This window comes from Mus musculus, chromosome 14 (assembly GCF_000001635.26).
Source record: "Mus musculus strain C57BL/6J chromosome 14, GRCm38.p6 C57BL/6J".
Lineage (NCBI taxonomy): Eukaryota > Metazoa > Chordata > Mammalia > Rodentia > Muridae > Mus > Mus musculus.
This window is the reverse complement of record NC_000080.6, coordinates 59,840,894-59,864,775: the sequence shown is the minus strand read 5'-3', so window position 1 is coordinate 59,864,775 and position 23,882 is coordinate 59,840,894. Positions and strand designations below refer to the sequence as shown.

Genomic DNA, 23,882 nt, shown 5'->3' with positions numbered 1-23,882 from the left:
ACCGTGGATATGTAGACATCATGGGAAAACTTGAGGAACTGGGCCTCTCTTTCTACCATGTGGGACCAGAGGGCAAACTCAGGTCACTGGGCTTGGCTGCAAGCCCCTTTACCCACTGAACCTTCTCAACAGCCTAAATAGGAGATGTTCAGTACAATATTAAAGGTACTATTACACGGAACCAGGGAGATGGTTCAGTGAGAGCTCCTGCAAAGGATCCAGGATCAGTTCTCAGCACCCTCAGGATTGTAACTGCCGTTCCAGAGACTCTAATGCCCTCTTCTGACCCCTCCAGGTACTGCATGCAGTGAAATATCTACATACATGCAGATAAACAGCTCGTACACATGAAGTAAAAACATAAATAAATCTTGGAAGATAAGTGGCTACTTTAAGGGTCATGTCTTTTATTTCAACGGGTTTTCTAACCAAAGAAAAATCTCCATAGTATATTTTCCATTGGCAAGGAAGTGAGAACTCATCCAAGTGAAATCTTTTGATATGTTGGCAGTACATAGCTCTTCCTCTGTGCTTTAGGTTTGGTATAGATAAATTGTCTTCTACACCATTAAAAGAAAAGAAGGGGTGCAAGATCATCTACCTAATTCTGTCATTCCTCCACGACCTTCTAATATGAGGGATTCATATTAGAGGGATGTCGTAAATGAAATGCCAAACTAATTTGGGGCTAAGTTTTGATTTTTGAAGAAGACTGTAAGATTTAAGAAAGGGGAACAATACTCAATGATGTTACAAAGGTGGTGGTGGTGGTGGTGGCGATTTCCTGACCATTTCTCCGAATCTTATGGTATCATTTAATGTAGCTAGGAAACATGAGCTAGAAAGAGCTATCAGTATCACTGACACAAACCACTTCAGCATCACCTGGGAGCTCGTTAGAAATTCACATCACAGGCTATGTTGGTTACTTCTCTGTTGCTGAGACAATGCCCCAAATAAAAGCAACTTAAGGAAGAGAGGATTTATTTGGCTCACGTGTCCAGAATGCATACCATCCTTATTGTGGGGAAGGCATGGTGGCAGGAGTGGGAGGCTAGCCTCTCAGAGAGGAAGCATACCGATCACATTTCAAAGACACACAGGAAGCAGAAGAGAACAGGAAGTGAGGCCACAGGCCATAAAATCCAAAGGCTTAGCCCAGCAAGGCTCTGCTTTGTAGAGATTCTGTAGGCCTCACAAACAATGCCACTAACCAGGGACCAAGTGCTGGAATCCAGCCTATGGGGGACATTTCTCTCTCAAACCACAATACAGGCCTCTTCCTGGCTTTCTGAATGAGGGTCTACAGATGGCTATGGCGCCTATTTAACATTTGAGAATCACAGGTCTGGCACGGTGGTCTGCAAACTTCTTGTAGTTAGTTATTTAATTAATCATTTAGAACCAGCTAGTGAAAGGATTCAGTGGGTCTGGTTAGTTGGTGGGTGTTGATGGTCTGCTGGGCATTCTCTTGGATGTCTCTGAGAGGAGTCCTTTTAAACCCCTCCAGCTCGAAGGAGCTCTAGACACCAACCCATCATCCCAGTCCAGCTCCACCTAAAAGGTGGATGAGCAGGAAAAGGAGCTTTCTAAGTTCACATACACTACCCAGGATGAGAAAGTCACCCTACCAGGGCTTTTGTAGCTCAGGTAAATTAGTGTATGATTCTACTTCTGTGGAAGCATCCACCCTTGGTTTTAATTAAGCATTATGCTGAAGTCAGTTGAGAAAACTAGTTTTAAAAAGCCAGGACACAGAAAACGAGACTCTCAGGGGAGTGCTGAGCCTTTCTTAAGACGCAAATGGGGAATTCTTCATTTGCAAATCTGTTATGTTCTGTATGTGTGTAGACAACCTCTTTGGTTGATGGAACTTTTAGGGTTTGTGTTTTTATTCATAATGCACTAAAATTGGTTACAGAAGTGTGCCAAGCACCTTGCTCTGCTCAGATGTGGTCTGGGGCTTTATTTTATGGGGTGAACACATTATATTCTGGGAATGCTTATTAAGTATGGTGCATGATTCCAGGTCACAGATTAAGATGGGGAAAGCTGCTTTTCGCTCCATGGCAACTTGGCATATTCAAATGCTCCATGCAGCTGGAGCATAATGGTGCCCAGTCGGTCCTGTAGAGATTGGCTGTTTGACATCTGTTTTGAGCCTCAGGCATGTGCTCAGACTTACATTTTCTCAAGGCATTACAGTGGGGGGTGTAATAAATCCGTGATGGGAATTTCGTGCTCCTTAAATGCTAGGGTAGAAATTGCTTTACACACCCCTTGCTTTTGCAAGTTGGAGAGAGGCAGCTGTTGGATATTCATGAAGTGTGCTGTCACCCATTGCAATAAGCTTGACTGAGTGACTTCAGAGCCAAATCCCAGAGGCAAACTGAACAAGCCTGGTGACTTGCAGCTCACTCCTGTTAGTCACTTTAGCCAGATTTCTGTCACTATAAGAAAAGTTATTGGGGATGACGGAGATTTCTGGGTTTTTGTTGTTGTTGTTGTTGTTGTTTTGTTTTGTTTTGTTTTCTGTTCTTGGAGGTCTGTATTGTTGATCATTTTTGTTGTCTGAGACCCATGATGAGGTAGAACACCATGGGAGGGTGCTCATGGCAGACCAAAGATGGTTACCTCAAGGCTAGAAGTTGGAAAGAAGAACGAGGAGGAACTTGGTCCCACTACATCCTCAAAAAGATGCTCTTGATGATTGAGAGACAGCTCCTACTGGGCTCCATCTTTTGTTCTATTAAATTCTTTAAGATCAATTAATTTTATGTATATGAGGGTTTTGTCTGAATGTTTGTCTATGCACCACGTGTGTGTCTATGCACCATATGTGTGTCTGGTGCTTGCAGAAGTCAGACCAGGACATTACAGCTCCTGGACCTGGACTTACGGACAGTTGTGAACTATGATGTAGGTGCTGGGTATCAACCACAGTGCTCCTAACCACTGGGCAATCTCTCCAACTACAGTCTCCATATTATAAAGGGTCCACCACCTCCCAATACCTGAGAACTAAACCTTTAACATGTGGGCCTCTGTAGGATACCCTAAGAACCAAGCTGTAACACCTAACAGAAAACTAACAACTTCTATGTCAAAAACACCCCTGTTTTATTTACCTCCTTTCCTGTTCCATGTCCACACTTCTCCTTCATTGTGAAATGGCCAACATCCAACCCACAGGTATCTTTTCTCTATATACCATCTGGTAAAAGACCAACTCACTCTCAGTTGGGTGACATATATTGTGGGAAGCTGCAGCCACAGGTCTGCCTACAGTATCCTGGAACATGGGGACCATGCCAGATGGCACAGTTCTTAAGAAGCAGATCTTGGGGCTAGAGGGATGACTCAGTGGTCCTGAGTACTGACTGCTCTTCCAGAGGACCTAGGTTCAGTTCTCAGCACCCACATGAAGGCTCAGGACCATCTGTAACCCCGGGATCCAACACCTTAACATAAATGTACATGCAAGCAAAACACCAATGCACATAAAATAAAAATGAATAAATGATTTGAAAAGAAAGAAACCAAAGCAGGTCTCCGAGCATTCCTCTAGTTTATACAGGGTCAGCTTGTGCCTGCAGCCACCGCACCTCACCCTGGAGTTGACTTGGGAGCTCACTTGTAAATTCCCCAAAGGAGATTAGTAATTCGGGATTAAAAAACAAGTCAGCTCTGGAATGCAAGTGGCACTTTTGCTGCTGCTGGACCATCCTGGCTTGCGTGTGATGAGACAGTTCATGAACCAACATTGCTGCCCACTGGGTCCTTAGGCTTGTAGCCTTCTTCCTAGAACATGTAGGGATCTTGGCACCAGTCGTTCAACCCAGACAGGGGCTGGTTTTGTCTTCCTATTCTGGGCTGTGCTTCTGTCTCTCCAGTAGCAGAAGATCTCAGGCCTGGGACTATCCAAACTCAGCCTCCTGCCCTGCCTGCCTGGCAACCATATCATCATCTCTGCATAGAGATGGAATCTTCTTTCCTTTTGCTCTGATTTCCCGCTGCCCTTTCTCTCATCCTGCCTGTTTTCTCTCCTTTCTGTAACTTATCTGAGACTTTTCTTTGCCAGCCCCATGCTATATAGGATGGGTAGCACAGCACGGGTTAGGGGAATCTCTTCTTGTGTTCTAGTTTATTGGGAAGACAGTGTCTAAGGTCTAAGTTTGGTCTTGGGCAGTGCCCATGTGCCGCAGAGGGTTTGCCTGCCACTCATCCCACACAGCAGTGGATAGCAGACTGGCTGCTTCGGGGATATGAATTGTGTCCATGAACTTAGCGAACACTGAAAGCCACAGTTTTCTCAAAGCTTCTTTGCACATGAACATAAAATATAAGCGCTGGGTTCAAGGTTGCCTGGTAACCACCTTTGAATGCAGCCTGTGTGCTGTAGCTGTCCCCTCAGGATGGATACCTGTTTCCTCACTTCTTCCTCTTCTCTCCTCTCTCACAGAGTGTCCCCTCTGCAGAAGTCTGAGATCGTGGATGTTGTGAAGAAGCGAGTGAAAGCCATCACCCTGGCCATCGGAGACGGTGCCAATGACGTGGGGATGATCCAGACAGCCCACGTAGGGGTCGGGATCAGCGGGAACGAGGGAATGCAGGCTACCAACAACTCAGATTATGCCATCGCACAGGTCAGCCTCCCTTCTCAGTGATGGGCAGCCGGGCAGAGGAGACAGCCTAGGGCTCAGCCCCAAGGACTCTGCCTACCTTGGGAAGCCACCATCTAGAGGAACCGAAAGTGCCTGCTGACTTCTCCGGTGTTTGAATCTTGAACAGTTTAAGGGCTCCTTCTCTGGGTTGAGCTTTCTTGGGCCCACAGACCTGTCATTCGGAGATGTGCCTTTCCTGGCAGACAGGACCCTGGATGTCTTAATCTCTACATCTCTACTCCTGTTCCCACTGGCTGCCTTCGCCTCCTCCTCCTCCTTCTTTTTCTTCTTCTCCTCCCCCTCCTTCTTTTTCTTTCTCCTCCTCTTCCTCCTCCTTCTTCTCTGCTCCTCCTCCCTCCTCCTCCTTCTTCTTCATATCCCTCACTGAAGAGTAGTTATCTCAGAATGACACATAGTTCCTCACTCAAGGACCACCCTTCTTTTAGAAGTGCTGGCAAGCGCTTAATATCAGAAAGAAGCAGTCACTTAGAGATGTCCCCTCTTGGCTGGGAACCGTCTAAGAGTTCTGCTGTGGGATGAACTGAGGGAGCAGGGGCCATGTGACTCATGGTCAGAAGCAAGCAGCCTCCTGCAGTCAGGCTGAATTCCATCTGTTCTTCTCTGATCTAAACGTTGCCAGCATGGTTCTGGTGTGCTTTACAGTTACTGGCTCTGATGTGTTTCTTGTTTCCTGCTTACTCACATGTACTTCAAGAATCCATGTGTCCAACCCTTTGTGATAGCCACCAATGAAGAAGAGTCAGCCTCAAGTCCCCCTGAGGACTAACTGGCCTATCTGGCCTGGTAGATCGCATAGAAGCCCAGTCCCAGGGAATACTGCCATGTTCTCCCAGATACCAAGTTGCAGGGCCTTGTGGCTAAATGCCTGCATTTGTTGTGGCACCAGCTTCTCCCCTGCCCCTCTGCTTCTCTGAATAGGCTTTTAAAGAACATGTTAAACTTAACTGCATGATTACAAGGGACAATGGCTTTGTCACCCTTTCAGCTAAAGTCTGGAGATACATAGAAAACACATAACCTTCTTACAGCCCCAGGGCTTGTGGTCTGGTCCTCTGCAACTTTGGGGCCTCCCCACCCCTGAAGGAAGCACTGTTTGATCACCTCTCATGTTTCCTTCTGGCTTGAGATTCTGAAAAAATGCAGCAAGAAATTACCCAGACCACCTGGCTTTGAAAATTGACTAAGTCAGTTGTGTTTCTTGGTGGACTCCAAATCCCTCAGCTGATTCCTGAAGTAGGCGGTAGGAGTTCTGATTTTACAGGTGAAAAACCTGAAGGTCCTACACACAACAACTGGCTTCAGATCTGAGCACAGGCCCAACATCAGAGAACAGCAGACCCCAGTGAACTCGGTGGCTGCCACACGCACCTGCTCCGTTCCTTTGCCGAGTCAACTGTGCAGAGGCCCGTGGGACCCATGCTTCCTGTCTGCTGTCAGCAACTGTGGATGTTATACACCCTAGCATTATTAAATACTTGAGTTATAACATCATATGGCTGGAAGGGATCTTAAGAGGTTTCCTAGGAGTTACAGGCAAATATTTGTCTGCTTTTCTCTTTAGAATGTCTAGGGATGGGGGGAATTCCTTCCTGAAACTGCACATGAGCACGAGGTAGAAGGTGAAGGAACTGCTTTTGTTAAAGGGAGGCATCAGAGAGGGGTGGTGAGGAGCCTGCAGAAGTCCATTTAAGGTTTTCTTTGCCCTCCAGGGTCGTAGCCACATCTACCAAAGGAACCTAAGGCAACCACTGTTACCCATACCTGGATTTTCCTGTTCATTGTCCTGCAGGGGCACGCTGTCGTTTCGGGGCTGAATTTGTGCCAAGTACTAGATAGATTCTAATCCGCCTCTTCCTTAATTACCATGCCCAAACCACCACCAATCGGATGAGTTCCTCTGCCCCATTGAAGTGATAACCATATCTGATTGAAATTAACACCGTGTTTTGTCTTGTTTTTTATTTTGATGTTGGTGGCCACATTTTAAAAAACTGTGTTTTGAAGGAAGTGCCCCATCAGGTAATGATGCTAGGAAGCGCATTCAGTGGGCAGAGTCCTGATTCCATGCCCTCGCTTGACTGACTCATGCTTGCACATGTAGCTTCTGCTGGACAGGTGACGGGCCACCTGAGCTAAGGAGAGGGACTGTGTGGTATATATAGTGTGTGTCCACAGCCCTCAGCTCCCAGCCCACCAGAGAACAATCCACCTTCCCAGCCTTTGTCTTGTTTGACTCTGGAAAGATGGAGCTGGTTCAGGGGAGATGGTATTAGAATACTGTGCATTTGCCTCAGACTGCAAGGGCCCTTACAACACCGCTACTGAGAGCCAGTCAGCTGCCCCTGACTGCACAGCCAGGCACCCTGATTGAGTGGGAGATAAAGAAGGACCAGGACATGGATGAGGAAGTGGAGGCTATGTGTGTGTGTTATTTTTATATCTGTATATCTCTATAGCTGTGTGTGTAAGTCTGTCCTAGGTACCTCTATAGTGTATGGAAAGTATAATTCCTTTGAGTTGACAAACTGACGGAACACGGCTCTTGTGTATATATCTTTCTTGAATCAAACCTTTGTTGGATGAGAGTCTCTGTGCCTTTCTCCTGTGGTCACCATAAAATCCATGACAGATCTTATGGAGGAGTCCCAGCGTGCTTCCCCTCCACCATTCCCTAATCAGTTCTCTGGAAGGCGTTTAGCTCAGAGGCCCAGCCACAGGGAGAGTCCAGCAGTGTGTTTGGGGGACAATATCAGTCAATTGAAGAGATTTTCTCAGCTGCCCTGAAAGCCCCACCTCAGGGAAACAGTCGGCCTTTGGCATCTGGTTGTTTTGTGGTTGTTTAGTTTTGTTTTGTTAGTTACCTACGGGTCTGGTGTCTGCTTGTAAGGACAGTCTATGTCTTTTAGTCCTCAGTGACAGGCTGCTCTGAACTTGCCACTTTTCCTTTTCAGTTTTCCTACCTGGAGAAGCTGCTTTTGGTCCACGGAGCCTGGAGCTACAACCGGGTGACCAAGTGTATCCTGTACTGTTTCTACAAGAATGTGGTCCTCTACATCATCGAGGTAAGGAGAAGGGGTATCCCTCCCTAAAGGAGACAGGCCTCTGCTGAGAACATCTGTAGACATTGAATCCACCCTAAGGAAGGGTTTTGCTAATGGAAAATTAAAGCTACTGTTGGGTCCTACTAGGATCTGTGTTGTGCAGCCTCTTTTTAGCTGGCTGTACCATGAGGCTTGTAATAAGTGACATGGCCGGGTACAGCCTTTCTTCCCTATCCTCCCAAGATCCCCAATCCCAGGCCTGATGCTGTTCTCCTCTTCCTTGCTGCTTCTGTGTCCGTGGTGGCAGAGAATGCCGCGTCACTCTCTCCTTCATCTTGCTAGGGCAGAATGAGACAAGTGTGGTCAGTGCTAGGAAACAGAGGTGGCCAACTTTCTGGGTGCCACTAGGATACTTCTGGGCAACCTGTGCCTATGCTGTGTCCACAACTACCACCCTACCCCAGCATGAATAGAGCCTAATTCCCTGCTGCATTTGTCATAGAATCTGCTGTTCCCTGAACATATCCTCACTACCCCTGGGATACTTGGATACTAGGACATATGTGGCAAAGGGGTGGACATGAGAGGGACATCTAGTAGGACACTGATAGGATTGTTTAAAATGTCACATTGTGTGGCCTGACTTTTGACTACTTTGTGGGTTCTTTCTTTCAGCCTCCTTCTTCCACACTATTAACCCCCTAACATTAGGTAGGAGAGAAAAAAGAATAGAAGGAAAGGGGAGTGAAGATATTGGTAGACTACTTCCTGCTGATTAGGGAGTTCCAGTTCCTTGGGGCAAGTTTGATCTCTGCTAGGATATCAAATTACTTCTGACAAACCCCAACCAACAGCATCCAACAAAACAACTGGCCAACTTCTCTCAAGACTCTAGCATTTATATAGCCTCTGAAAAGTTCCCAGAATTCCAAACATAACACAATTTCAGAAACTATTGGCAGCTGGTGAATTCACACGCCTGTTAGAGCATGAGGCAAATCATAATCAGTTGCTGTGGACAATCCGAAGCAACCCCATATACCAATCCTGGGATTATGATGAAAACATAGCCCCATAATAGTTCTGTGTTTTTAAAGACTCCAAAATTATCACTACAACATTGAGTTCATGTCCTGTTGCCTTTGTCTTGGTTAGGTTCCTAGCGCTGTGGTGGAATATTGACTGAAAGCAACTTGGGGAGGAAAAGACTAGTTCAGCTTAGTTGTAGTTCTATCACTGAAGGAGGTCAAGGAACTTGGAGGCAGAACTGGAGGCAGGGCTGCTAACTGGCTTGCTCCCCATGGCTTGCTCTGTTTTTTTTTTTTTTTTTTTTTGTGGAACTCTTTGGCACTTCTTTTTTTTTTAATATTTTTTATTACATATTTTCCTCAATTACATTTCCAATGCTATCCCAAAAGTCCCCCATACCCTCCCCCCAACTTCCGTACCCATTTTTTTTTTGGCCCTGGCGTTCCCCTGTACTGGGGCATATACAGTTTGCATGTCCAATGGGCCTCTCTTTCCAGTCATGGCCGACTAGGCCATCTTTTGATACATATGCAGCTAGAGTCAAGAGCTCCAGGGTACTGGTTAGTTCATAATGTTGTTCCACCTATAGGGTTGCAGATTCCTTTAGCTCCTTGGGTACTTTCTCTAGTTCCTCCATTGGGAGCCCTGTGATCCATCCATTAGCTGACTGTGAGCATCCACTTCTGTGTTTGCTAGGCCCCGGCATAGTCTCACAAGAGACAGCTACATCTGGGTCCTTTCAACAAAATCTTGCTAGTGTATGCAATGGTGTCAGCATTTGGAAGCTGATTATGGGGTGGATCCCTGGATATGGCAGTCTCTAGATGGTCCATCCTTTCATCTCAGCTCCAAACTTTGTCTCTGTAACTCCTTCCATGGGTGTTTTGTTCCCAATTCTAAGGAGGGGCATAGTGTCCACACTTCAGTCTTCATTCTTCTTGAGTTTCATGTGTTTAGCAAATTGTATCTTATATCTTGGGTATCCTAGGTTTTGGGCTAATATACACTTATCAGTGAGTACATATTGTGTGAAAAGCTTCTGTTTGTTTTTTAATACACCTCAAGAGTACCTGCCCATGGGTAGAATCACCCACAGTGACCTGGACTCTTCCTTGACAATTATCAGTCAAGAAAATGCCGGACAGACTTGCCCACAGGCCAATCCAATGGAGGCATTTTCTCAGTTGAGGTTTCTCTTCCCAAGTGACTCTAGCTTGTGTCAAGTTGACAAAAAACTAACCAGCTCAGTCCTATATTTTTCCAAGATGCTAATTCATTTATGAGAAAACTGTGTGCTTGTTAATGGGTAAGGACCTGGAAGTGGAGGAAGCTCTTTTGGTTTGGTCTTTGTTACTTCCTTTCTGAGAACAGCTCTGCTATAAAAGTGTGTCTTTGAGTCTATCTTGACACTAGATTGCCAAGGGTATTTAGAAGGGAGGAGGGCTAGGGATGTGGCTCTGTGGTAGATCACTTGCTTATCATGAACAAAGCCCAGGCCTCATTCCCTGGCGCTAATACTAAATAATAGTAATGGCAATGAGAGATGGGGGTAGGAGAGAGGAAGCATAAGTTGAACTTGGGCGCTGTTAGAAAAGACCATAAAGAGAGGGTGGAGCATGCCTGTAGTCCCAGCACTTGGTAGATAGACACAGAAGGGTGAGGATTTCATGGGCAGTCCCGGTTACACAATGAGCTCAGATCAGCTTGGACTACATGAGTTCTTGTCTAAAAGGAAGAGGAGAAAGAAGAGGAAGAGGAGGCAGAAGACATGGAAGTCGGTCTTCAGAGCAATCAAAACCAATGTTGCCTGGATTTTAATATCTCATTTTATTATGGTATAAATTTCCAACTGAGAAAAGAATAATAAAAATAATAACTAGGAAGAAACTTAACTTTTCCCAGTGTTGTGACTAATTGCTACTCTGCCAGCTTGTCAGTTCTTTCCTAATGAATCCTTCAGGTCACACACAGGTTGATGTCACTTGTCTGGTGAGGACACTAGGAAAGAGGGTTTCCCCAAGCTGTGTAAGTTGTTCACAACACATGGCTGCCCAGCCAAAGACATCAGGCAGGCAGAAACAGCCTGTGTGTCTCTGTCTTACGGGCCCACCGGAAAACAGCATTTTGCTGGTTTGCATAAAGGGCAGTTTCTTTGTTTCTTTGTCACTCTGTGCTCCCTGGGTGTGGCTGCCTCTGTGTAGAAGATGATTGGCTGGTGTAGTTGACCCAGTGGCTTCCCATGCTGGGATCATCTCTGATTCTTCAAAGAATCTCACAAGAGATCAGAAGAGATCTGGCAAATGTCTCACAGCCTGGCCTGTTCCTTTTACCGTAATCCCGGTGACAAAGGTCCTGTCTGCTCACAGTTAACAGCAACTATTGTTTCTTAAGAAAGGAGAGTCTTTCTCATACATAGCAGGACCTGGGGTTGTTTGCAGATGTGATTCATTTGCAGAAGGTTCAGATCCCTGTAGATGTTGGTGCGGCTCATTTTGCCCTCACCGCCTTCCCTTCGCTCTTGTTTTTACAGTTCCTAGTGGAGTTTAGACATGTCTGCCCCTATCCTGCCAGCTGCCAGCTTTTGCCTTTTTTTTTTCCTTGCACACGAGATAGGAGTCACTCCTTAGTGTCACTTGGGGTCACAGATAATGGAACGGGCAGCATGAGGGGAGCCAGGATGCTATCATCATCCCAGGCTTCTCAGCACCCTTTCCCTTGAGCTGTTGGCTTTGCACAGCGTCGTCGTCGTTATAATCTGGTTTTCCTCACCATCAGCAGATTGCTGATAGTCTAGACTTCTTATCAAAACATTCTGCATGGGGCCCCCAGAGCAGCCCTCAGGGGCCCTTCTTAGTCCTTTATACCTACTATCTTCCTGTTTTCCTTTTGCTTCAAGTGGGCTAAAGCCAAGTAGAGCAGCCTTTTAGTCTGTCTTTAAGTGCTGCTTGGAGTGAGGCCCCTGACAGTGCTGAGTGAGGGCCCCAAATGACTAGTCGCAGCTAAGAGTCGCTCAACTGTCCACTGCAAAGTCCCTTCCATACATTCCTTAGATAGTTTTAAAAAAAATTAAAAGGCTCCATGAGTCTGTGTCTCTGTTTCTAGTTAGGATTTCTAGGAGGTTCCAACTTGGAAACCAAAAGAACAAAAACCCTTGACTGGATCATGGTCACAGCATCCATTCAGTTAATGTCTGCTGGTTCCAGATTTCTGTGTTGGCACCAGCATGTGCTCTAAGTGTAACATTCAGAATAGAGAGGTACTGCTTGCATGCTATTTTGCTATATTTCGAACTGTAAGATCAAAAGTTATTGTAGAATAATTTGTTCGCTTGCAAAAAATACTAAAGATAAGGTTATAATTGTTGATTTAAGTGAGAACAAACTAAGCATGCTACTGTATGACTTGAGGGGTTTTCTTGTGACTCACAGAGGAACCTTGGCAATAGTAACAGGTACCGTCGCCCTCTGATATACATGTGACTTCCAGATATTTGAAAATATAGTCGAAGAGCAATTTGCATAACATGCATATGCATATGAACACGAACTCTGTGGCCTAGCTGTTTTTATGAGGACTATTATATTATCTAGATTTCCAATAGAAACTGTGACATGGCAGATTCTTCCTATTTGGTATAATATTCCATATAAGTGGTTTCTATACAAGGGAAATAGGTAGTATTCTCTCTGCAGTGTGGAACACATATTGGAAGTTCCCACCACTTACCTCAGTCCCTATGTGTTATCCCTCCTTGCCTTTTCTCTACAGTTAGACATAGTTTTTGTTTTGTTTTGTTTTGTTTTGTTTTGTTTTTAGATAAATGTCGTCATACTATGGAGCATGAGCTACAGTTCGTGTTTCACTTGAAGGGTCCTTGAGAATCCTTGCCCACTCCTTCACAGGGGCCCTGTGTGTGCAGTCCCACTGTGTGACCCCTTACAGTCTGTTTAGTCCCTTCTTGTGCTGATTGAGCATCTGGGTCGTCTCCAGTTTCATCTATTTGAAGCCTTGATGAATAGCAGTATTCCCTCTCCTGAGGCCATGGATATTCCAAAATGTTGTTGGTCTAGTTAGTTCATTTCACCACACTTTTGAACAGACCACAGGCATGATGTGGGGACTTCTGCACAGCGGATTGCTCATTGCCGACAGATCTACTAAGAGCTCATGGAATGCACCACAACAAATTTATTGGGGCAAAATGGCTATTGTTCAAGTAATTTAAAAAATAGGAACAAAACAGTGGTCCCTGTGGCTTCTTAGAGTCCCCGACAGCAGGTGCAACTAACAACAGGTCGCCTCCATTCTTTCCATAGTCCCTGATTTTAGTACTTTGCACCTTAGTGACTCTGTACTTTCTCAGCTGTCTCTTCGGAAGCCAGGATGGGATTCCAGAAACATGGACATGAACAGCGACTGGCAGGGCGGGCGCTTGGTGGGGAAGAGGTCTTCAGAAACACTGGCCATGATCCTGCCAATATGCTGCGTGTTCAAGCCCTGCCAGGTACCTGGGATCCTAGTGAGGAGAGGTCACTGAATAGAGAGTCTGTTCACCTGCCCCTGTGTGGTCTGGACCCGTTCCTCCCTGGCTTCACTTCCCATAGCATCCCTCTCTTTTGTTTTCTGTCAGTGCTGTTAAAGTATAGTATGATATGCTCTTAGTTCTATATAGTTCTATTAGTTACAATTGAATTTTTATTAGACAAATCTTCAATTTTTGTCTGCCTCCCATAGGCAATAAGAGTGTCACAAAGAGCTTTGGAGAACAGGGTGGTGGCCGCAAGTTCTATGAGTGTCCAGAGCTGTGCACTCTAGGCAAGCTAAAATGGTAGATATTATGATAGATCTACCTTAGCACAGTTGGAATAAAGGCTAGAAGGGGTGAGGACGGGTGTGGAGGGGGAGGGTGTTTCAGCACCTTACCCCCTTAGCCACGTTGAGGGAAAAGCAGGATAAAGGCTGATCGTATGGGGGTGTACTTGGAGTTTGGGTTTCCATGAAAACAATTACACACTAAGTTTTATAGCAGCAGCCAGATGGATTATCCTCTGACAGCAAAGATGACTAGGGGCTGGAAGATTCTAACTCCAAGCACATGGCCTTCTTAAAGCCAGCAGGAGACAAGCCTCTCTGCAATGGACTCTGCAATGAGAATAAGACACAGGTTAGGAGAGACACTGGCTAGGGGGAGTGAGTCTTCAAGGAATATGATGTAACAACCTGGCAGGACTTTTGTTGTTTGCAGCAGGCGAATTCCATGGTTAAAGGGATTGCAGAAAAATTGCCCATCAATACACAGGGCAGAGTGAGTAGAGAATTTCGATGTCTTTTGTAATGCTAAGCCTGGATCATAATTCATGACCCTCATGTAACTATCTCCTTGTGTAATGTATAAACAAAAACCAGAGACAGATTTTTTTGAAGAGTCTCTTTGATTTTGATAATGGGAAGAATTTGCCTAAACTGCAAAATTAGGGATAAAGAACTTATGGAAAGATACTTGTAATTTTTGAAGTCCTAGTGTGTCATCTTTGTGGCATGTCCCCAAGAGGGGTTAATTAAAAGTTACTCAGATGTTTAGTTCTCCAGCTCTGATATAATGTGGCCAACCACCAGCTACATTTTAAGCATTTTCTAGAATGGTGCTTCCCCATGGCCTTCCTGAACCCTTGGGAAAAACATTTTTGAAACTGATTATTTAAAGTCAGTATTATAGCTGGACATAGGTAGAAGAAGCCTTTAATCACAGCAGAAGCAAGCAGATCTGTGAGTTTGAGGCCAGCCAGCTGTCTACAAAAAAAAGTTCCAGGACAGGACAGACAGAGAAACCTTGTCTCAGAAAAGTCAGAAGGAAGGAAGGAAGGAAGGAAGGAAGGAAGGAAGGAAGGAAGGAAGGAAGGAAGGAAGGAAGGAAAAGAAAGAGAGAGAGAGAGAGAGAGAGAGAGAGAGAGAGAGAGAGAGAGAGAGAGAGAGAGAGAGAAAGAAAGAAAGAAAAAAAGGAAGGAAGGAAGGAAGAAAGAAAAGAGAGAAAAGAAAGAAAGAGAGAGAAAGGAAGGAAGGAAGGAAGGAAGGAAGGAAGGAAGGAAGGAAGGAAGGAAGGAAGGAAAAAAATACTAAATTTAAGTAGATCAACAGGGTCATTATTTGTATTTAGCTGACATTGAAGGAGATAATGTCACTGGCCTTTTATAAACTCTGATATCACTTAGGAACACTGTACAGCAGTATCTCAGAGATGAGACTGGTCTGGATAGAGAGAGCATCTGGGGTTATCAATGTAGCAACTATATAGGACTTGAAGTGTCAATTTACTTACAACAGTGTGTATTTTGGTGTCTTCTTAATATCATTAACCTGGTACAGGATAAGGACCTTTAACCTGGGCATCCACCATGAAGGTCTGAAATTGCTACTACTGAATAAAAGAAAGTCTAGCAGACATAAGTGAAACCTGAAGTAACAGAATTTGGCTGATAGCCCGTGAAGATCTGCCACTGTCCTGCAAACCTAAACCAAGCAGATAACCCCCCTCCCATATTACTGCATACTTATACACACACACACACACACACACACACACACACACACACACACACCTCCTCCTCCTCCTCCTTAATATTCTGGAACATGAAGAAAGGTTTAGCAGTGTCCCAGCTTCTGAGCTTCACATTTAAAAAACAAAACAACTTACAATTATGTATAAATTACCCTTTCTAATCCAAAACATCTTGGAATCTGAGTGTTTGGAATTTTTAATGTGTTATATATATAGTTTCACATATAAAGTTATTTCACAGCTTTATGGAACCACTCGTATAAGACTTTGGGATAAATGTTGCTCCAAATGTCAGAATCCAGATCCTCAGAGATTTCTTAGTCATTAAAAGCACATTTTGTCTTGCAGAGGACCCAGGTTCAGTTCTCAGCACCTGCATGGTAACTCACAACCACCTGTAAATACAGTTTTAGGACATTGGGGGCCCTCTTCTGGCCTCTGCAGGCACTAGACACATGCATGGTGTGCATACATGCACACAGGCAAGACACACACATAAAATAAATCTAAAAACAATTACTGCTAGCATCTCTAGAGAACAACTGCCTTACACCATGTCAAAAGGAATCCATCCAAGTCAGACCTATTGACACAGGCTTTGTAATTTCAGCTACTTGGAAGGCTGAGGCAGGAGGATTACAAATTCAATTCCTATTAGGGCTACAAAGTGAGTTCAAGGCCAGCTTGGGCAAATCGTGAGACTTTGTTTCAAAGTGAAAAAAAATGAAAAAAAGTATGAAGAATATAGTTCAGCAGTAGTGTACCTCCCCAGCATACACAAAGCGTTAGGCTCCATTAGCTCAATACCACCTGCTCTCACACAATACATCCAGTGACCCAGCCTCTTAAAAACGGAACAACTCAAAGATCTCTCAAACATGTTTTTGGGTTAGGAACATGACTCAGTGGGTGAAGTGGCTTGCTGCACAAGTGTAAGGGCCTGAGGTCTTTTGTGACTACCTAAAACCATGCTGCGGTGACACACATCTGTAATGTCAGTCCAGGGGACTGATCCCTGAGCCTTGCTGGCTAGACAGTCTAGCTGAGATGGCCAGCTCTAAGTTCCATAAGAGACCTTGTCCCCCACGAAATAAGGGGGTGACTGATAAAGTTGCTCAACACTGACCCCTGACCTCCACATGTACAGTGTATATGTATGCAGTCATAGTAATATGTGCACACACATATATTTGTCCCCCACACACATGGTGTTCTATTGTAAACACACACACACAAAAAAATGTCATTGTGGTAAAACTTCTGACAGCTAAGCTCTCTTGTTATCTATGTGCCTGCCTTGGCAGAGGTGGCTTCTTGTTTCTTGATATGATTTGAAGTAGATGGACAGAGGCACAGAAGGCAGTCTGCCTGTAAGCCTTTCTGTCAAAGATGTGACGACCCCCCCCCCCCCATCACACACATGTAGAGGCCATGCAGTCTCTACAGAAGCCCTGCAGCCAGTGGAACGCTAATATTGGAGCATTCAGGGGAAGCTCTACCATGTTCCCATCTGGGATTGGCAGTTGATTATAGCATCATGCCCTGCCCAGGAAACTGCATGCACAGGCTGGGTGTCAACCTGTCTTAAGAGCAGTTCATAGAGCCCATGAGTATCTGGGTGGGTCCCATTTTGTGTTAATAATTGTTGGGCAGTCAAAATGTCAATAAGAAAACCATCCAGAGAGACTTCCCATGGGGCAACAGGAAAATTACCTTGAAACAGAATCTTCTGAAGTCTATTTTTCTGGTCTCATTATTCAAGTGAATACTCTGGGCCTAGGATCTGTGCTGCTGGCATAGAGTGGGGATGCAGATAAGGAATCCTGCACTGCAGACGGTGAGCTGACTGCGGGTGAGGCAGAGCAGGTGGCATTTATTGCCAGAAATGGTGCTTCACAGGGGTCGTGGGTTGGAGCTTCCGATTTCCAGGGTGAGATGGGTTAAAATAGGTGGGTGAACAGGAGCCATGTGGAGTGGTGAAGGAGGCAGGAGGAGAACAGGTTGGTGAGTCCGGAGAGGCCGGCACCTGTCTTTCCCGTTCACACTCAGTGTCTATCCAGTCAGATAAATGTTAGGGTTAGTGGAGGCCTGGGTAAGGCACGCAGGAGGTTTTGTGTTTCACTCAGAAGATGGCTGTTAGATCTAGTTAGCCATGTGCTGGCAGTGTTCTCTGAGAGGCCAGTCGGTTGCTGCTGGTGCATAGAGCTGTGAGTTTATGAGCACAAGGCGGAGAGGGAATGGGGCAGGCAGGAGGCAGGCCCAGCGGCAGAGAAACAGCCATCGGGTGTCCTCGGGGATCCCCCTGCAAGATTCACAGTCCGCTTTGAACTTTATAAAAATAGACTCTTACTGCCTTTTACATGTGACGGTGGGAGCTTTTTTTTAATGATGTTTTTGCAGCTGTTTTATCTAAGAGGATCATTTATAAATACCCAGCATTTTAAAAAAACACATTTAGACATTGATGGTTTTAAAATTGAGAATTCGAAACTCTATAAAATGCTTAAGTTTCCTTGGAATAATAATTTTTTTTAAGTCCAAGTCTAAGAAAGAATGTAGCTGAGTGAAGGACCTGGAGGACCGTGGGATCTGGAGAGGTCAGCCACGGTTCCAAAGCTTGATGCTCACTCCCTCCCCAGCTGGCACTGGGGAAACAAAGCCCAGCAGTATGGGGCAGCTCGCCCAGCTCCTGAGTTAAAGCCTCATGAATCCCAACTTGCTCTCCTCCCTGTCGCACTGGTTGTTTTTATTTTAGAGATCTTCTCTGACTGCTCTAAGGACAGGAACTATTTCTTAGCTCTTTTTGCCCCTGACAGGACTAAACAGATTGAACACACACAGTAGAGGCAGACGTGCAAGACTCTGCCGGTTGGTGGTTGCTGTTTTGCATTTTTGTCTTTTAAACTATGAGAGATATCTTTAGAAAGGTAACATAAGTGTTTCCCACTTTGAGGAAATGGCTTTCTGATCTAACCTAACTCTTCCACAGAAACTTATGGAGATCTGTGTACATAGACACACACACACACACACACACACACAGAGAGAGAGAGAGAGAGAGAGAGAGAGAGAGAGAGAGAGAGAGAGAATCCTCAGTATGTATTAAATTTGCCTACCACCATCTTTTGCAAGAATAACGAACAACTTTAATTGCACATCTTAAGCACACTGCTTCCTTTTCCTAATTTTTATCTTGCCTATAATCCACAGGTTTTTATCCTTGTGAAATTGACTTCTCCAATGGGTCCTTTTTCCCTGGGAGTTTTCCTGCCTTTTAAAGTTCTTTTGTATTTTTCTTCTCTGACTTCTCTTTTTCTGCCACTACGTCTGAGGTTCTCAACCTTCCTAATGCTGCGACCCTTGAATACAGTTTTCATGTGTGGTGACTCCAACCATAAAATTACTTTTATTGCTATTTTATAACTGTAATTTGCTACCTTTATGAATTGTAATATAAATATCTGATATGCATATGGTCTTAGGTGGCCCCTGTGAAAGGGTCATTGACACACACCACCACCACCACCAAAGGGGTCATGACCACAGATTGAGAACTGCAGCACTAGAGACTTACCTAAAACTTTCACTGTCTTATTTTCAAAATCAGTTCTTTTGGGCTGGGGAGACAGCTCCATCTCTAAAGTGCTTGCCAAGTAATTGTAAAGGCTTGAGTCTAGCCCTTGGAGCAGGAGCACACCACATAGAGCCAGCTGTGGTGTGACTCACCTATAATCCCGTGCTGGGGAGTGGGAGAAGATCCCTGGAGCTTGCTGTCATTTTATCTGAGTCCATGAGTTTAGTGGAAGACCCCGTCTCAGAAAATAAGGCAGAGAACAATTGTGGAATACACTTAGCATCCACACTGGCCTCCACACACACGCATACACATAGGGCACACATGAACACATACATATGTGCACACCACAGACTCATACACACTCCAAAATTAACTCCGAAGGATTTAATTGATTGTGCTGGTCCATCCATTTTGTCTCCTCTCTATCTGAGTGGTGCAATTCTGAGCTGGTGGATTTCATTGCTATTTAGTTAGAAATGATGGGGTGTCCGAGTTCAAGAGTGGAGGCTGTGTAACAGGTATCGGGACAGCCTGTGGTTCGGGAAGAACATGTTCTATGGCAGGAGTAGACACTCATGGCATGAGACCATGCGAATGGCTGGTGCATCTAGAGCACGATCCACACGTGGAAAACCATTGCCAGCATTTGGAAGCCATGCACCGGCTTGTAGAGAATCCAGAGCAGGACACAGCCTCCTCTGCTCCTCCCTAGCCCTAGCCTTGTCACACCAGCTTTGGAAGGAGGTGTGGTTTTCAGTCTGGTTTAAAGCCCACTTACGTGCATGAGATCAATGTAATGTCCATGTTAGCACACATGCTCTCTTGGTCCTGGTGTTGGGTTCTGCTGCCTTTAAGATTAGTTCAAATGGCTTCTGCTATGTGCATCATATCAGGAAGCCTGCCTCTTTAGTGTTTCTGCTTTCAGTGGTAAATTATGTCTGCTGCATTCTGACTATCAACTTAAACAACTAGACTACTTTCTGACTGATGTCCTAGGCTGCTGGATTGCCCTCTGCCCCTCCAGTCTCAAGCCCTGATGGGCCAAGCACCCTTAAAGCAAGCCCAGGCAGAGGGGTGAGGTACAGCAACCCAGCCTGGGTTTTTAAGCCAACAGAAGGCAATACAGATTCATCCTATTAAATGCCGTTTATGCCTCCAGAGCCTGCCAGTAAAATATCGATTAAAATATTGGCCTCTCTTTAGTCCAGGGATTATAGGATGAAGTTTATCACCTCTCTGGGAACAAGCCACATGTTGTTGTGGTAATCTTTTTGTCAGCCCCTTGCCAATTTGAAAGTTGTTTTTTCATAACATGGGCTCTTAACTACAAGATTTTACTCCTTGTTAGCCTCACCGTAGAGTTTTCTTTAATTCTTTTGAAGGTGTTTATTAGTACGGCATACCAGTTTCTTTTTAATAATGGATCATTTACATCCACTGAAATTAACCCTTTCTAGTGCACACTTCTCTGAGTCTTGCCAGATACATTTGCACAGTCAGATATAGAAGTGTCCCGCCCCCTTTGCTTCAGATATTTCCCAGGTGCCTTTGCGGCCAACGCTCAGCCCTACACCCAGACCCTCGAGGACACAGGTGTGTTTTCTCACTCCGTGATTCTGCCTTTGTCAGAAGGTGATGTGACTGGGATTGTAGATACGTGTCTTCTCTCACATGGCTTAATCCATGGGAGATCGACCCTTGCTCTTGTGAGCCTCAGTAGTTTATCCTTTCTTACTTTTCATTGTGAAGTCGTATTCCATTGCATGGATATACCACAGTTCATCCCATCTACTGAAGGGCGTTTGGGCCACTTCCCAACTGTCTACAGTTGTGAGTAACTCCTGCCTTTTCACATTTTTAGCATAAGCAGGTTTCCATTTCATTTGCTAAATACATAATAATAGGCTTGCTGTGGTCATTGGCCACAAAGGCACCTGGGAAGTACCAGAAGCAATTGGAGATTCTATATCTGACTGTGCAGGTATATCTGGCAAGACTCAGAGAACTGTACACTAGAAAGGGTTAATTTTAGTGCCTGTAAATGATCCATGTGAGTTTCTGTGAACTCATCCACCATCTGCCTTTCTTTGGTGACGTCTCTGTTCAGATCTCCCACAGCACTGCGGATCTTTAGATAGTGTATTTGCCCAATGAGCAAGTTCAGAGTCCTCCCCCCAACCCTGTATCTGCTGTATGTGATGACCAAATGTTTGTTCCCATTTAACCTTTCTAGAGAATTTGCTCTATTGACCCAATCTGCATGTCTGGGCAATTCCCCACCCCACCTCCAATCTCCAGCAAAGGCTCAGCTGCATATCAAACCAAATAGGATCCCATTTTCATACCAAGCAATAAACAACGTGCTTCTCATTCCTATCCCGCTTATCTGGGTTCCATGAGGAAAAAGACAAACAAGAACTTTGGCTAAAGGCCCCTGGTTCAGGAGCACAGCGGATCGGGCTTGCTGCTGCCCTGGCTTTGCTTTCCCATAGCTAGAGAGTTCTGTTGATAGTTGCCCAGCCCCTACCACAGAATCAGGGAGTCCAGGACCAAGGAAATACAGGGCATCAAGGAATATCACTTTTTTTTTTTTGAGGAAGAGTTTGAGTAAGAATTGGAGAGAATGGCATGAAATATGAGGAGGGTAGAGGTATGGCTTGTCATGGTACCAGCCCGTGTTTCCCCTTCCGATACAGATGACAGGAGCCATGGAATTGGCGTCTCCTTAGACCACTCCACCTTGCTGGTTTCACTGGTCACAGGGTGACACTCTGCAGTCAGAACCGTGGGACACTGAGGTTCCAGTTCTGGCCATACATACTTGGACCCGTCCCCACCATGACCTCCTCCTCAGCAAATGGTAGTCATGGAAATTCACACATCATAACGTTTGGGACTGGAGATAACAGGAGACCTTGGGGAAAGGTCATCTACATAATGAACCCTCAGAGTAACCATGGGCATCATTTCTAGAGACATGTTATTAGCAGGCACAATTATAGCATAGCTGAGGACTGTGGCTGGCTCATCTGATCTAGGTAGCCCCCTAGTTCAAGATCTATACCCAAAACACTGGAGTAGGCACTGATTGTCTGCTGAAAACCTGGAGGAGAAGGAGGAGGAGGAGGGAGAGGAAGAGGAGGAGGAGGAGGAGGAGGAGGAGGAGGAAGAGGAGGAGGGAGAGGAGGAAGAAGAGGAGGAGGAAGAGGAGGAGGAAGAGGAGGAAGAGGAGGAGGAAGAAGAGGGCCTTTCCTCTCTATGACTTTACAAGGCTCTGCCTAAAGCATAGCTTTACTAGACATTCTGACACTTCCATCACAATGGCAAATAAACATGAATGTCTCTGTTAGGTTAAGCTGCCCAGCTTCCTGTCTGTGTTGCTAATAGCTGAGACATTAACAAACAATGGAATTCCCATTGGCCCCCTGTCCACAACCAAGAAATCATTTTTCTCACATATCTGTATCCCCACCTTTGCACTAAACCATATTGGAGTTGGCAAATTCCATCATCAGCCTAAATCCATACACCCCACACTTTGAGTGGCCCCCAAGAGCAGGTAGATGAGAGGAGGGAGCTGACATAGTCAACACAGTGCACCTTCAGTTTCTCTCTCTCTCTCTCTCTCTCTCTCTCTCTCACACACACACACACACACACACACACACACACACACACACACACCAGCAGTCTTGTCTACCTGGATGTCACCATAAAGGAATCCACTTGAAAGCAATTCTGCTCATCTCAGAATGTGAGTTCTGCTGGTTTCGTTCAAAGCTAAAGCATCTCATGGGGACCCAAACCTAATCTCCAGGATGCACTGAGTCAGAATATCTGCTGGAAGGCTGGGGACAAGATGGCCAGCTCTTGGGAGGCTATTGATGGGCTGAAGATATACTATCTCCCTGAAGTCCTGGTGATAATTTAAACTGATAGTAAAAATATATCCCTGCTTCCAGATGGACAAATTGCTATGTTAGTCTGCATTTCTGAGCAGGGGCAATCAGTATGTGTGCCTGATGATGGAACTCTGTCTTGATATGTTCACTGTAAGTTAAAGGTATCATTAGAAGCATATACAATAACCCCCCCCCCTACACACACACAGACAACATACCCAGTACACCTCAGCAGCACAGCACACTGAAGAATGTTGGCTAATCACCTCAGATGATTATGAGACTGACTGGGAGCTGAGGTCACCAAAGCTGCCCAGCACAAAACACCCAGACCACTCATCAGCAGCCTGGGCAAAGAGCAACACTCAAAGTTCCATGTAAGTCACCAGCAGATCCCTGTGGGACTCTAAGGAAATTGAGATGTCATGAGTCAAACCATCCTGATTCTAGAACATTCGTGTAGGTTTAACGGGTCAGAAGTTCTGTCAGTCACACTCCCTCTGTGCTCTTAAATCCTTGAGTGTGTAGGCAGACAAACTTCACCAGCTTTGGGTACCCACTCCTCAGAACAAGCCAGTGTGTATATCTAGTAACTAGTACTTAATGGGAAAAAGGAAAACTAGCTCTTTCCAGACTTATATTGCCGGTTTCCAGGCTAAGTAAATTTAAATTTTATGAAATTTAGGTGAACTTTTATGTGGTTAACCTTTTTTTGTTTTGTTTTGTTTTGTTGTTGTTGTTGTTGTTTGAGACAGGGTTTCTCTGTATAGCCCTGGCTATCCTGGAACTCACTTTGTAGACCAGGCTGGCCTCAAACTCAGAAATCCGCCTGCCTCTGCCTCCTGACTGCTGGGATTAAAGGCGTGTGCCACCACGCCTGGCACGTGGTTAACCTTTTTTTTTTTTTTTTGGCGGGGGAAGCTTACAAGGGAAATATTCACTAAAGCTAACTTATTCATATTCAGTTTACAAAAATGAAGCAAAAGGAAAAAAAGAAAAATCTCCTTTCATGCTTAATTAGCAGCTAGAACCTAAACCTAGCAGCTTGTCAAAGCATTGCCTAGACTCTATCTGTATCCATGGACCAAAGCT

The 23,882-nt window shown here is 45.1% G+C and overlaps 1 protein-coding gene across 1 annotated transcript in view; it reads left to right on the top strand.

Moving 5' to 3' along the window:
- Atp8a2 (ATPase, aminophospholipid transporter-like, class I, type 8A, member 2) overlaps nucleotides 1–23,882 on the top strand; it is a 439,384-nt gene that overhangs the window by 222,139 nt on the left and 193,363 nt on the right. The window contains exons 25-26 of the mRNA NM_015803.3: nucleotides 4,463–4,646; nucleotides 7,637–7,747. Coding sequence (NP_056618.1) covers nucleotides 4,463–4,646; nucleotides 7,637–7,747 — 295 coding nt within the window. The remainder of the gene's footprint in view (nucleotides 1–4,462; nucleotides 4,647–7,636; nucleotides 7,748–23,882) is intronic.